Source organism: Cannabis sativa, chromosome 5 (genome assembly GCF_029168945.1).
Source record: "Cannabis sativa cultivar Pink pepper isolate KNU-18-1 chromosome 5, ASM2916894v1, whole genome shotgun sequence".
Lineage (NCBI taxonomy): Eukaryota > Viridiplantae > Streptophyta > Magnoliopsida > Rosales > Cannabaceae > Cannabis > Cannabis sativa.
The window spans coordinates 30,203,592-30,216,015 of record NC_083605.1 but is presented as its reverse complement, the minus strand read 5'-3'; the positions used below and the strand labels follow the sequence as shown (position 1 = coordinate 30,216,015).

Below are 12,424 nucleotides of genomic sequence, written 5' to 3'. Positions count from 1 at the left end.
AGGGAAAGACGGTCTTTTCTAAGATTGATCTCCGTTCGGGTTATCATCAGTTGAGAATCCGAGAGGAGGACATTCCAAAGACGGCTTTCCGCACTAGGTATGGACATTACGAATTTCTCGTTATGTCACTCGGACTAACCAATGCTCTTGCAGCATTCATGGACCTGATGAATAGAGTATTCAAGGATTTCCTCGATATCTGTGTGAATGTGTTTATCGACGACATCCTCGTGTACTCTCAATCAGAAGAGGAGCATGAGTTACATCTTCAAATGGTACTGCAACGAATTCGAGAACATAAGCTTTATGTCAAGTTCAAGAAAGGTAAGTTCTGGTTGTCTCAGGTGTCCTTCCTAGGGCACATGGTGAGTAAAGATGGGATCAAGGTGGATCCCGGGAAGATTGAATCCGTCAGGGATTGGCCGAGACCGAAGACAGTGACAGAGATCAGAAGCTTCTTGGGATTAGCTGGGTACTACCGTAGGTTCGTGGAGGGGTTCTCCAAAATTTCAATGCCCCTGACCGAACTTACAAAGAAGAATCAGCGATTTATCTGGTCAGATAAATGCGAAGCTAGTTTTCAGGAGCTGAAACAGAGGTTAATTACTGCTCCGGTACTAGCTTTGCCTTCGGACAAGGAGAAGTTCGTAGTCTACTGTGACGCATCCAAACAGGGTTTGGGGTGCGTATTGATGCAAGCCGATCGGGTTATCGCTTATGCCTCCCGTCAGTTAAAGGATTATGAACAGCGATACCCGACTCATGATTTAGAATTAGCCGCAGTGGTTTTTGCACTGAAGATTTGGCGGCATTACCTGTATGGAGAGAAGTGTGAGATCTATACCGACCATAAGAGTCTCAAGTATTTCTTTACTCAGAAAGATTTGAACATGAGACAAAGGCGTTGGTTAGAATTAGTGAAGGACTACGATTGCGAGATCCTCTATCATCCCGGAAAAGCCAACGTAGTGGCCGATGCCCTGAGTAGAAAGGGTCCCGGGCAAGTAGCTAGCATGGTTCAGATCTCACCTCAGCTAGCAGAGGATATGGTTAGATCCAGCATTGAGTTTGTGGTAGGTCAGCTTCACAACTTAACGCTGCAATCTGACCTGTTAGAAAGAATAAAGGTTGCTCAGACGACAGATCCGGAGTTAGTGAAGATCCGAGATGAGGTATTGGCTGGTCAAGCCAAAGACTTTTCAGTGTCAGATAGTGGGATGCTTTTGTATAAAGCCAGGGTTTGTGTCCCGAGCAGTGTGGACTTGAGAAACGAGATCTTTGAGGAGGCTCATTCTACCCCGTATTCTCTGCATCCCGGCACCACCAAGATGTACCAAGATTTGAAACCGTACTTCTGGTGGAGCGGTATGAAGAAGAATTTGGTAGAATTCGTATCGAGATGCCTCACTTGTCAGCAGATCAAGGCTGAACATCAGAGACCAGCAGGGTTGTTGCAGCCTCTAACCCTACCAGAATGGAAATGGGAGGATATTACGATGGATTTTATGGTCGGGTTACCTAGGACCACGGGTATGTATGATTCCATCTGGGTAGTGGTAGACCGATTTACGAAATCTGCTCATTTTCTGCCGGTTAGAACAACATTTACAGTGGATCAGTTGGCAGAGTTATATGTCAGGGAGATAGTGAGACTTCACGGGGTACCGAAGTCTATAGTTTCGGACAGGGATCCGAAGTTCACCTCCAAATTTTGGCAAAGTTTGCAACGGGCAATGGGTACGAAGCTAAAATTCAGTACAGCATTCCATCCTCAGACAGATGGTCAGTCCGAAAGGACAATTCAGATATTGGAGGATATGTTGAGAGCCTGTGTTATGGACTTTGAGGGTTCATGGAGTAAATATCTACCGTTAATAGAATTCTCGTACAACAACAGTTATCAGAGTACGATAGGGATGGCACCCTACGAACTGTTGTACGGTAGAAAGTGTAGATCCCCTATCCACTGGGATGAGACAGGGGAGAGGAAATACCTAGGTCCGGAGTCAGTTCAGCGGACCAATGAGGCAATAGAAAAGATAAAAGCTAGAATGCTTGCCTCACAGAGCAGACAGAAGAGTTACGCAGATCCGAAGCGCAGAGATGTTGAGTTCCAAGTAGGGGAACATGTGTTTTTACGGGTATCTCCGATGAAGGGGATTAAACGTTTCGGGAAAAGAGGCAAGTTATGCCCTAGATTTACAGGACCTTTCGAGATTCTCGAGAAGATAGGTCAAGTGGCATATCGGTTAGCATTGCCTCCAGCCTTATCAGCAGTGCACAACGTATTCCATGTCTCAATGTTGAGAAAATACGTTTCAGACCCCTCTCATATACTCAGTTATGAGAGTCTTCAGCTTCGGCCAGACATGTCATATGAGGAACAACCAGTGCAGATCCTGGATAGAAAGGATAAAGTCCTTCGGAATAAGACCATAGCATTGGTCAAGGTTCTCTGGAAAAACAGCAAGGTGGAGGAAGCCACCTGGGAGCTAGAGTCAGATATGCGAGCTCAATATCCAGAGTTATTCAGGTTAGATTTCGGGGATGAAATCCTTTTAAGGGGGGAATAGTTGTAAAGCCCGCTTAGTTAATTTGGAAATTAGCAGCTGTTTATGTTTAATTATGAAATTATTTATAGCCATTTAAATAATTTATTACTGTTATTTACGGAATTCAGAAATGCATGATTATGTCATCAGTAACTTTTATGTTTCGCATTTCCGGTGTCCGGTATTTTGGAACTCGGCGTATGGCTCAGTAGAAATCACAACTTAGTATGTTAGTATTTTGGGGACGGGTTTTAGACATTGGGAATGTCGGGAATGGCCGGGAATTTAGAATTTCCCAAAAATACCCCTTTAGTGGTTATTATGTGGTTTAGTATGGAGGGGCAAAATGGTCTTTTGCCCCAATGATATTTTGTCTTTTAGTGATTATTAATTGGAATAAATGTTTATTTTAATTGTTAATTGTTGGCTGAAATGATTTTGGGTTAAATGGCTTTATTCCTTTTATTTCTTTCATTTTACAACACTTAGAAAAAAAAATTGGAAATTTTCAAGAAAACTCTCTCTCTTTTCCTCTCCATTTTCGGCTGGGTATTTGGGGTGCAAAGCTGGGTTTTTCTTCAATGTTCAAAGCTTGATTCAACCTTAATTTGTGAGCTCTTGATTGTGGTAGGTGATTCTAACTCTTTCTCTTTATTTTCTTGAATTAAATGGTGAAAATGTGAGTAAATGCATGCTTGCTTGAGGTGTTGTTGCTGCTGTGTTTGTGATATGATTTCTGAGGTTTAAATCCTGTTCAATTGAGTAGAATAGAGCTGGTTATGATGCATGCTAGTTGTGTTGTTCAAAGTCTTGATTTTTAGCTCAAAAATGTGGTTTTCTAAGAGAAATGTCTATGTTCTGTTGCTGTGATATTGTTGATGTTTTTGATTGTTTTCTGAGGCTTAGTTAAGCTTGTTTAAGTAAGTTTAGATGGATTTGATTGCATGCTAGCTAGGTTTGCTCAAGTTTGAGTTTAGAACTCAAAGCTTGAGCTCTAATGGTGAGTTTTGAATTCGTGCAATCTGGGTGGTTTTGTTGCCTTAGAAATGTTCTAGGGGAGGTATAGAACAGGTCTGGAAGGTTTCATGTGATTTGGGGTTGAATTGTGCAAGTTATGAATTTTTGAGGTTGCTGCCTGCGAGGAACCGGAATTCCGGTTGAGCATCCGGAATTCCGGATGGGGGTCCTGAATTTCCCAGAACCGGAATTCCGGTTGGGCAACCGGTCTACCGGTTGGGGGATTTTTCAGAACCCTAGTTTTCCTCGTTTTTGGGTTTTTAGGGGTATTGCCATGCTTTTTATCGATAGGGAAACTTTTAGTTTCAAGTTTTAGTCCCCGGGAAGTGATTTAGCGTGTCAACTTATAGCGTTGTGATTTTTATGGTTTAGGAGCCGCAATCCGCCGTTCGGCTTCGGTTCCGGTCGAGTTGACCTGCACACCTGAAATCGGAATCCAGGTAAGATTAGTATAACAGTATGCATATGTAGATTACATGTTTAGCGAGCATGTAGGAAGCCTTTTAGATTACATTAGTTGTATGTTGGCTTCGAACCATCCAACCCTGTCACGTCGGTACAGGCTGGAGTATGACCAGCAGCCGGAGTATGACCGGTTTGATCGATCAAGCTGACACTTGGTTGGTGGTTCCGTGCTATTGACGTATCCCGTCGGTACAGGCTGGAGTATGACCAGCAGCCGGAGTATGACCGGTTCGACCGATCAGGAGGATATAGTAACACGTCGGTACAGGCTGGAGTATGACCAGCAGCCGGAGTATGACCGGTTCGACCGATCAGGTTGTTACGTGTCAATAGTACCGTCCCTATGAACGTTCAGAACTCAGTACCATGTTGGACATGGCAGTAGTGGCTCAGTACCGTGTTGGACATGGCAGTAGCGGGACTCAGTATCGTGTTGGACACGGCAGTTAGAATTATGTATGAGTATTATTATGCTTTTCTTACTGAGTCTGTCGACTCACAGTTTATGTTCATGTGTAGGTAAAGGCAAGGCTGTAGCTGATGGACCGTGAGCGAGCTTATGAAGGTTGTACATGTCGGGGCGGTTAGGCCTGGAGCGTACGATCCTCGGGACAGCACGGCTGAGATTTTTGTAACTGTCGTTAGACGACTTTATTTTGATGTAAAAGTTAAACAGTTAAAACGTTTGTAAATGATTTTATAAATCGGGATCCCGAGACTTTTGTAATTTGGTTTATAAGTTTAATGAAAAAGCAAAATTTTAATTAATCACGTTTTTCCATAAACCTCGTTGATTAGCAACGAGCTGCACAGTACGTTTAAAAATCACGTAATACGCCTAAGATAGTTAGGGTGTTACACTAGGGAGGTCATCTTCCAGTGCCCCCTAGGCACAATCGTCTTAATCGACGAGGAAGGGGAGGTCGAGGAGGAGGAGGAGGGCGAGATTGTGGCTCCCCTCGACCGGAAGCACAAGGGTAAAATTGTTGAGGCTGAGTCTTCCAAGAAGCCCAGGAGAAAGGACACCCCGGCCGTCAGCTCAGATTCAGGGATTCCTCCTAAAGTAGAGGAGTACGTCGTGCCCCCCGACATCACCCTTACTCCGATCCCCTTTGATGAGGAGAGGCAGCAACTTTGAATTGCCAAACATAATTATGCCATGGATGACTTCAACAGGGGGAATGCTGAGGTGGAAGCCCTGAAGAAGGTCTTGTGGGAGGCTCAACAAAATTCTTTACGCGAGGAGGCCTTCAAAAATGCCTGGGACGTGAACATGGACCCCCTGACGGACTGGTTCAACCGCTTCGTCGGCCCTGCTCTTGCTCCCTTCGCCTCCGAACAAACGAGCCAATTCGTTTCCCATCTGACCCAACTCCCGGCCAAAAGATACGTAGCCTGCACTTCCACGAACACTATTTGTCAGGTTCAGGACATCAGCGCTGCATGACCGCGGTGAGTTTTTGTTATTCATTTTTCTCTTTTTGCTTGTGCTTTATCCTATGGCATTTGATCTCATACTAGTTTTCTTTTCCAAATTGCTGCAGAGACTGGTCGCCTCTTAAAGACCCTGATAGATCATGGGTACGTCATGTCCGAATTCGGGGGCATGGACGAGGCCATGAAGAGTCTGAGAGACCTGGCGGCCAAGAGGAAAGCGTTCTGGGAGGAGGCCCAACAGAAGGAGGCACAGGCGGAGGAGAGGCACCGGGTGGAGCTGAAGGTTCAGGGCGAGGCTGTGGCCAAAGCCAAGCACGAGCTGAGAGAAGCCAAGGAGGTCGTAGAGGACCTGACTGCCAGGTTGAAGTCAATGGAGGAGCTGAATCAGGCAGACTTGCAGTCAACGGCCAATTTGACCGTTGAGGTGAAGGAGCTCAGGGACTTCAAAGATAAGGCCTTGAAGAAGGCTAAAAGAGATGAGCTCCTAGACCCTGTCGCCTGCAAGCATTGCACCAAGCGCTTCGACGATGGCGTTTTCATGGCTTGGCAAACTAATGGCCAGAACATCAAACTCGATTTTTACCCCAAGCCTGAAGAAGTCCTTGTTCGCTTCTGGGAGAAGAAGAAGAGACTTGACGCCTTGCTCGAGGAGCATAGGGGGCCTCGTCTTCCACCCCGCATTGATTAAGCCAAACTGTTACTACTATCACTATCTCTTTCTATTTTTTCTTTTTACAATTACAGTCTTTTTCCCTTTTTTTTAGACAATTTTAATCTTTATCTTTAAGGTGAGACAATTTTAAGGCCCGTCCCCAGGCCCTTAGTGTTTTTTTAGGGCTTGTCACTGGGTCCGGACATCTTTACATTTATGATTAAATATATATTTTGCTTTAACTTTTCTAAACTTTTGGCCTATTTTACATTTTTCCATGCGGTATGCCTTACTACCCCCTGAGTGGCATGAAAAGATTGTTTTTAAGACACTCAACTTTACACATAAATTTGGAGGTTGCATATACTTTTTTGGTACAAATTTTCTTAATAAAGCCTAAGTTTACATTTTCTGACTATTGGTAATACTTTCGGAGGTGATCAGCGTTTCAGGCCCTAGGCACCATGGTTCCGTCCATTCTTTTGAGCTTTAGGTCCCAGAGCCGATTTCGTTTTCGATTTCATATGGTCCTTCCCAATTAGGCCCAAAAAGCCCCACTCCAGGTTCTTGAGTGGCTGGGAAGACTCGTCTTAGGACCAGATCACCAATATAGGAAATATTGTTCAATTATCTAATGCAGTAGATGAAGTTAGAAAATGAATTGATATCATTGTAGTTGTGGGTGAAACTGAGCAAGATAAAATTGTACTATGTTATGCACAATACAACAACCTCAAACCCTGTTTTATGCATAAAACAAATTAGAAAAAAAAAAAAAAAAAAAAAAAAAAAAGAGAATTTTTTTCTTAGAGAAAATAAAAAATAGACATAAAAAGTACAAGTACACCAGAAACTAAATTATAGAAGTCTTCTTAACATGTAATGAGCAAGAGTTTAAGAAGATCTTTTATTTATAAATCCTATTTTCAAAAATAAAAATAAAAATGGTCCATGCTATCCAATGATCACATCCACTTTGAATTTCACTTAGCAATTTAGCCTCTTTGGTATCAATATAATAATAAATCATTGCTATAATGCTTATTTATAATTTTTTTTCTTAGTACAATTTTAAGGTAACGTCTTACGATTGATTAATGATATTTTATAATAATTATTAAATTAAATTATGCGATGTACGAAGCACTACTAATGGCTTTTAGCACAATCAAAGATTACAATAAGAATCAATTCTCCCGTTGAAAAAAATTCTCTTATTCCTTTGGCCACTCAGTTCTTTCTCTCTCTGTTACAATTAACTCTCAAAATACAACAATTTTAGTGCATGTTTGGCATCATAACTAAAAAACTGTTTTTTGTTTTTAAAAATAAAAAATTGTTTTTTGAAAACAATTTAGCTTGTTTGGCCTTGATTTTTGAAAACAATTTTCAGAAAATAAAGTTACAAAAAATAAGAATTTTGAAAACAACAAAATGTTGTTTTCTGTTTTAAAAACTAATTCACTTTTGGTCAATATTGTTTTTAAAAAACACTAACCAAACATGACTTGTTTTTAAAAACTTCAAAAACTATTTTTTATTCTCATTTCTAAAAACAATTCTTTGAAAACAAAAAACAAAAAACAATACCAAACATGCTCTTAATTTCTCAACTCTCAAAGTTCTATCTTTCTTGCATTACATTTTTCTTACATTACAAATAAAGAGTTAAGACTACATATAAATTTAGTAATTAAGTTTAGCTATCAAACCAATAAAAAAACTAAAGAATTGTACAAATTATGATTAGTAATTTATGCCTTTAAAAAAGGTAAATTGATTAGTAATAGTAAATATGTCAAATAATTTTGTATTACATTATAAGAATATATAATTGTTCTTGTGTCTATGATATAAACATATTTTGAAATTGGATAGATGAAGTAAGAATTATAGTCTTCATTTGTGAAATAATTATATACATGAAATTGTAGCATCCTTTGATTTGAGTTGCATTGTTGGATGATTTGAGTACATCCCAACTAGGTTGGTACCCACTCAAACCACCAATCATTTGCAAAATTATCATTTTGTTCATCTAACGTCTATGCCACAAGCATCGCCTCTTACTCTGAATCAAAATAATAATAAGTATTAATGTATTGATTTTATCAAGTAAGAAAGCATTAGTAATGAAACTGTACAAGTTAAATAAAATTTGTACCTCTGTTGTCCTGGGCAAATCTTTTACCTCAAGAAGTTGAATTGTCTTATGCTTCTTTTGTTCCATTTTTTGGTAATTGTTGTGGAGTTTCTGTTTTGTAGACTCTAGTTTAGTTTCAAGGTCAATATTTTGTTGTTTCACGCATATTATATGCTTCTTTTGCTCCATTTGTTTCCTTTTTGTGGACTCTAGTTTTGTCTCATGGTCAACACTTTGCTGTTTCATGCATATTATAATCATAAAGTAAGAACATTAATGGAACAACTTATAATTTTTAATTCTATGGCTAATAAATATAAATATATGTACCTTTTCGAATTTATTTTGCTTAGGCACACAATCAGAAAGTTTGAGAGGGTTTTGTTTTACTTGCAAGGAATTTCTGATAATCTTTGGTACCTCGATCTTTTTGGAGTAATTTTTCACCTCAGAAAGTAAGATTGATTGGTGTTTCTTTTTTTCAATTTTTTGATAACTGTCATGGAGTTTTTGTTTTGTAGACTCTAGTTTTGCTTCAAGATTAACACTTTGTTGCTGTTTGTGCATATTATAATTATAGAGTAAGAACATCAATACAAAAAAAAATATAAATGCAATAAATTATAATTTATGTGTTTGTCTAATAAGTGTAAATATAATATACCTTTTCGGGTCTGTTCTTAGGGAGATGATCAAGAAACTTTTGGGTGTTTGGTTCTATTGCTTGGGACCTTTTGTCACACAAGTGCTCATGAGCATTGTTACTTTCTGGTACCTTGATTTTTTCGGAAAAATCATTTACCTCATAAAGATTTATCGTTTTATGCTTCTTTTGCTCTACTTTTTGGTAATTGTTGTAGAGTTTTCGTTTTGTAGATTCAAGTTTTGCTTCTAGGTCAACACTTTGCTGTTTCATGCATATTATAATTACAAAGTAAGAACATCAATGTAAAAAAAAAAAAGAATAGAAATGCAACAAATTATAATTTATGTGTTTGTCTAATAAGTATAAATAATATACCTTTTTGAGTTTGTTCACAAGAAGATGATCAAGAAGCTTTTGGGTGTTTGATTCTACTGTTCGGGACCTTTTGTCACACAAGTGATCATCGACCTTGTTACTTTCCGGTACCTTGATTTTTTTGGAAAAATCTTTTTCCTCAGAAAGTTTTATCGTTGTATGCTTCTTTTGCTCCATTTTTTGGTAATTGTTGTGGAGTTTTCATTTTGTAGACTCTAATTTCGTTTCATAGTCAACACTCTGCTGTTTTATGTATATTATAATTATAAAGTAAGAACAATATCAATGCAATAAATTATAAGTTTTATGTGTTTGTTTACTAAGTGTAAATGTATATACCTCTTCGGATTTGTTTTGCTTAGGCAAATAATCAGAAAGCTTAGGAGTGTAGAGTTCTTGTTCGTAATTTTTGTCACTCAATCTACCATCAACTTCGATCATATTTTCTTTTTCATCTTCATAATATATCTTGAAATGTTGATCTAATACACACTGATTATACGCTGTTAAATATTCTTCGTCAAATGGAGGAGTTGGAAGTCTTATGATGTCATTGTCATCACTCTCCTCAATTCCATTAAATATGGAACATAAGTTATGTATCATATTTTCATCCATCTAAAATCCAAATTAAATTAATATATTAATAAGCATAAAAAGAAATAATGATTAAATGATAATTAATAAGGAAAAATATAAATACCATTTGCAAATTTTTTAATGGACGAAGATAAATTGTTATTGTAGGTCGAAGAAGAGAGATTAAGAGTAAGAGAGAGTAATTAATTTTGAGTGTGAAAATGAGATTGAAAACGTTATGTAATTACTCATATATATATAAACTTTAAAGTTATACTATTAAGATTAGGATATTATGAGATATAATCTTTTGTATTTAAATACTGTGTTTAAGAAACAAATAATAACTAACAACTAACATGCATTGACAAAACTAAGTAATATAAAATCAAAAAACTAACTAACATAAACGGTAATAATAATAACAACAATAATAATAATAATAATTAACTAATTAATTAAAGAAGGAATAAGAAAATGAAATACCATTTCCAAAATTTTGTAAAGATGAGTGTGATCACTATATAATATAGGTCGAAAGTAAGAGATGTGGACTGGACACTAGATTTTATAGTATTTTGATAGTTTGATTATGTGCAGAAAATGAAAATGAAAACGTTATATATATACATTAAATATCTATTTTGTTCTACAAACATTAGGATCTTTTAAAAATGATTACCTGTTTCAAATTTCTTTTTTTAAAAAACAAATTAATTTCAGTGTAAAAAATAAGTAAGGTTTTTTTGTTTTTTTATTTATACTTTTATAAGTAATTTTTTATTCATTTATACGGTCATATTAAAATTTATGCACAAATATATATTTCTTTACCAATTATACGGCTTCTTGCTCTCTCTCACACTATCTCCTCAGAAAAAAAAAAAAACAGAGCTCGGCAAACTCCAGCATTATCACCATCTTCATTGGCAAACTCCAGCATTATCACCATCTTCATTGGCAAACTCCAGCATTATCACCATCTTCATTGGCAAACTCCAGTATTATCACCATCTTCATTAGCAAACTCTCGCTCCAAGGTGTCTTGGGCTCGCTCGCTAAGTGTTGCCTCCAGCAGCCTTGACAGTAATCGCCGCTCCGAGTTCGATTCCGACTCCAAGGACTTTTCTGACTTCATTGGTGTTTACGAGTTCCTGAGTCTGCGTAGAGCCAATGATCTGAGGGTGTTCACGTTCTCCGAGCTCAAATCGGCCACCAGAGGGTTCAGTATGGCATTGTTGTTTGGGGAGGGAGGTTTTGGCTGCGTTTACAGAGGAGTTGTTAAGGTTTCGGGGTCGGATGTTGAGATTGACGACAGGACGACAACGAAGATGCCCTTCCCTGTAAGATTGATGTTGCGATCAAATAGTTGAATCGTAGTGGCTTCCAGGCATGTCTTTCCTCATTTCTTTTCTTTTTGACACGATGTATATACAAATCCATTTATGTTTGTATTGTTTCATTGTTTGGTCTGTTTCAAGAATCTTGGATTTGCAGTAGCTTGTTGACAAATCTGAATAATGTGTTGGAAGTGTTTTATAGTCCTAAGAAAAAGTTTTATAAAAAGAAAAAAAAAAACGTTCACTAATTTGCAATTCTAGAACTCATCATGTTGTTCAAGTGTTCAATTAAGAAGGAACCCATTTTGTACATGTTCAACCGATAAAAAATAGCTATTGAAATCTTTGATTTGTTGAAATGGATTTTGTTTTAGAAGATCAATGTTGCTTTTGGAATGCCATTGTCAGGTGCTTGAAGTTATCTAATGAAATTTACCATGTATTTGCATTCTAGTGTCCAGGGCATAAAGAATGTATAAATGAAGTGAATTTTTTAGGTGTTGTGAAGCATCCAAATCTTGTGAAGCTAGTTGGATATTGTGCGGAAGATGATGAAAGAAGGATTCAGAGACTTTTGGACTACGAGCTCATTTATTTTCTTTCTCTTTGTACGTTGGTATTTTTATTCTTCAATGTTTCACCTTTATCTCGCTTCCATCGAGACAACCTGTTCAACAACACAATTACATATCCAAATGAGACATGTCGGAATCAAGGTGCCTCGATCTTCTGCCCAAATGTCTCACTCCATTTCTGACCGCCATTTGTTTCCGTAACTGTGCGCCTTCATGAATGAGCCACATTTGTGGTATGGAACCATTGTTGAAGCTCTACAAATTAGAGCAAATTTTGGTAGATAAGGTTAAGGGGTGTATTGTTCCTTTAGCTTTTTAATAAACTTGCATTCTTGTAGAGATCTTGGTAAATGTTTTTCTTGATATGATTTGCTCTAGGAATTGATTCGTCATGGAGACTTGCCTAATAATATGTTAGTTTCTTTGGTTTACATGGAGACTTGCCTAATAATATGTTAGTTTCTTTGGTTTACAGGGAGACTTGCTTTACATGAGACCTACCTAGTAATATAGTGAGAGTTTTCTATTTATTGTAAATTTGTATTAATTAAATTTTCTTCAGTAGAAAAGTTAGGTTGCAAAAGTCTATAATATTTTTAGTGAAAATAAAAACAAATATTATAAAAAATAGAAACAACTAGTA

The 12,424-nt window shown here is 37.6% G+C and overlaps 1 protein-coding gene across 1 annotated transcript; it reads left to right on the top strand.

Moving 5' to 3' along the window:
• Positions 1-10,007: 10,007 nt before the first annotated feature.
• Positions 10,008-12,118, top strand: LOC133038260 (serine/threonine-protein kinase PBL34-like). The gene is made up of 3 exons (XM_061116352.1): positions 10,008-10,030; positions 10,807-11,209; positions 11,715-12,118. Exons 1-3 carry the CDS (start codon positions 10,008-10,010, stop codon positions 11,961-11,963), a joined length of 675 nt encoding a protein of 224 aa, XP_060972335.1. The 3' UTR covers positions 11,964-12,118.
• The last annotated feature ends 306 nt before the right edge of the window (positions 12,119-12,424 follow it).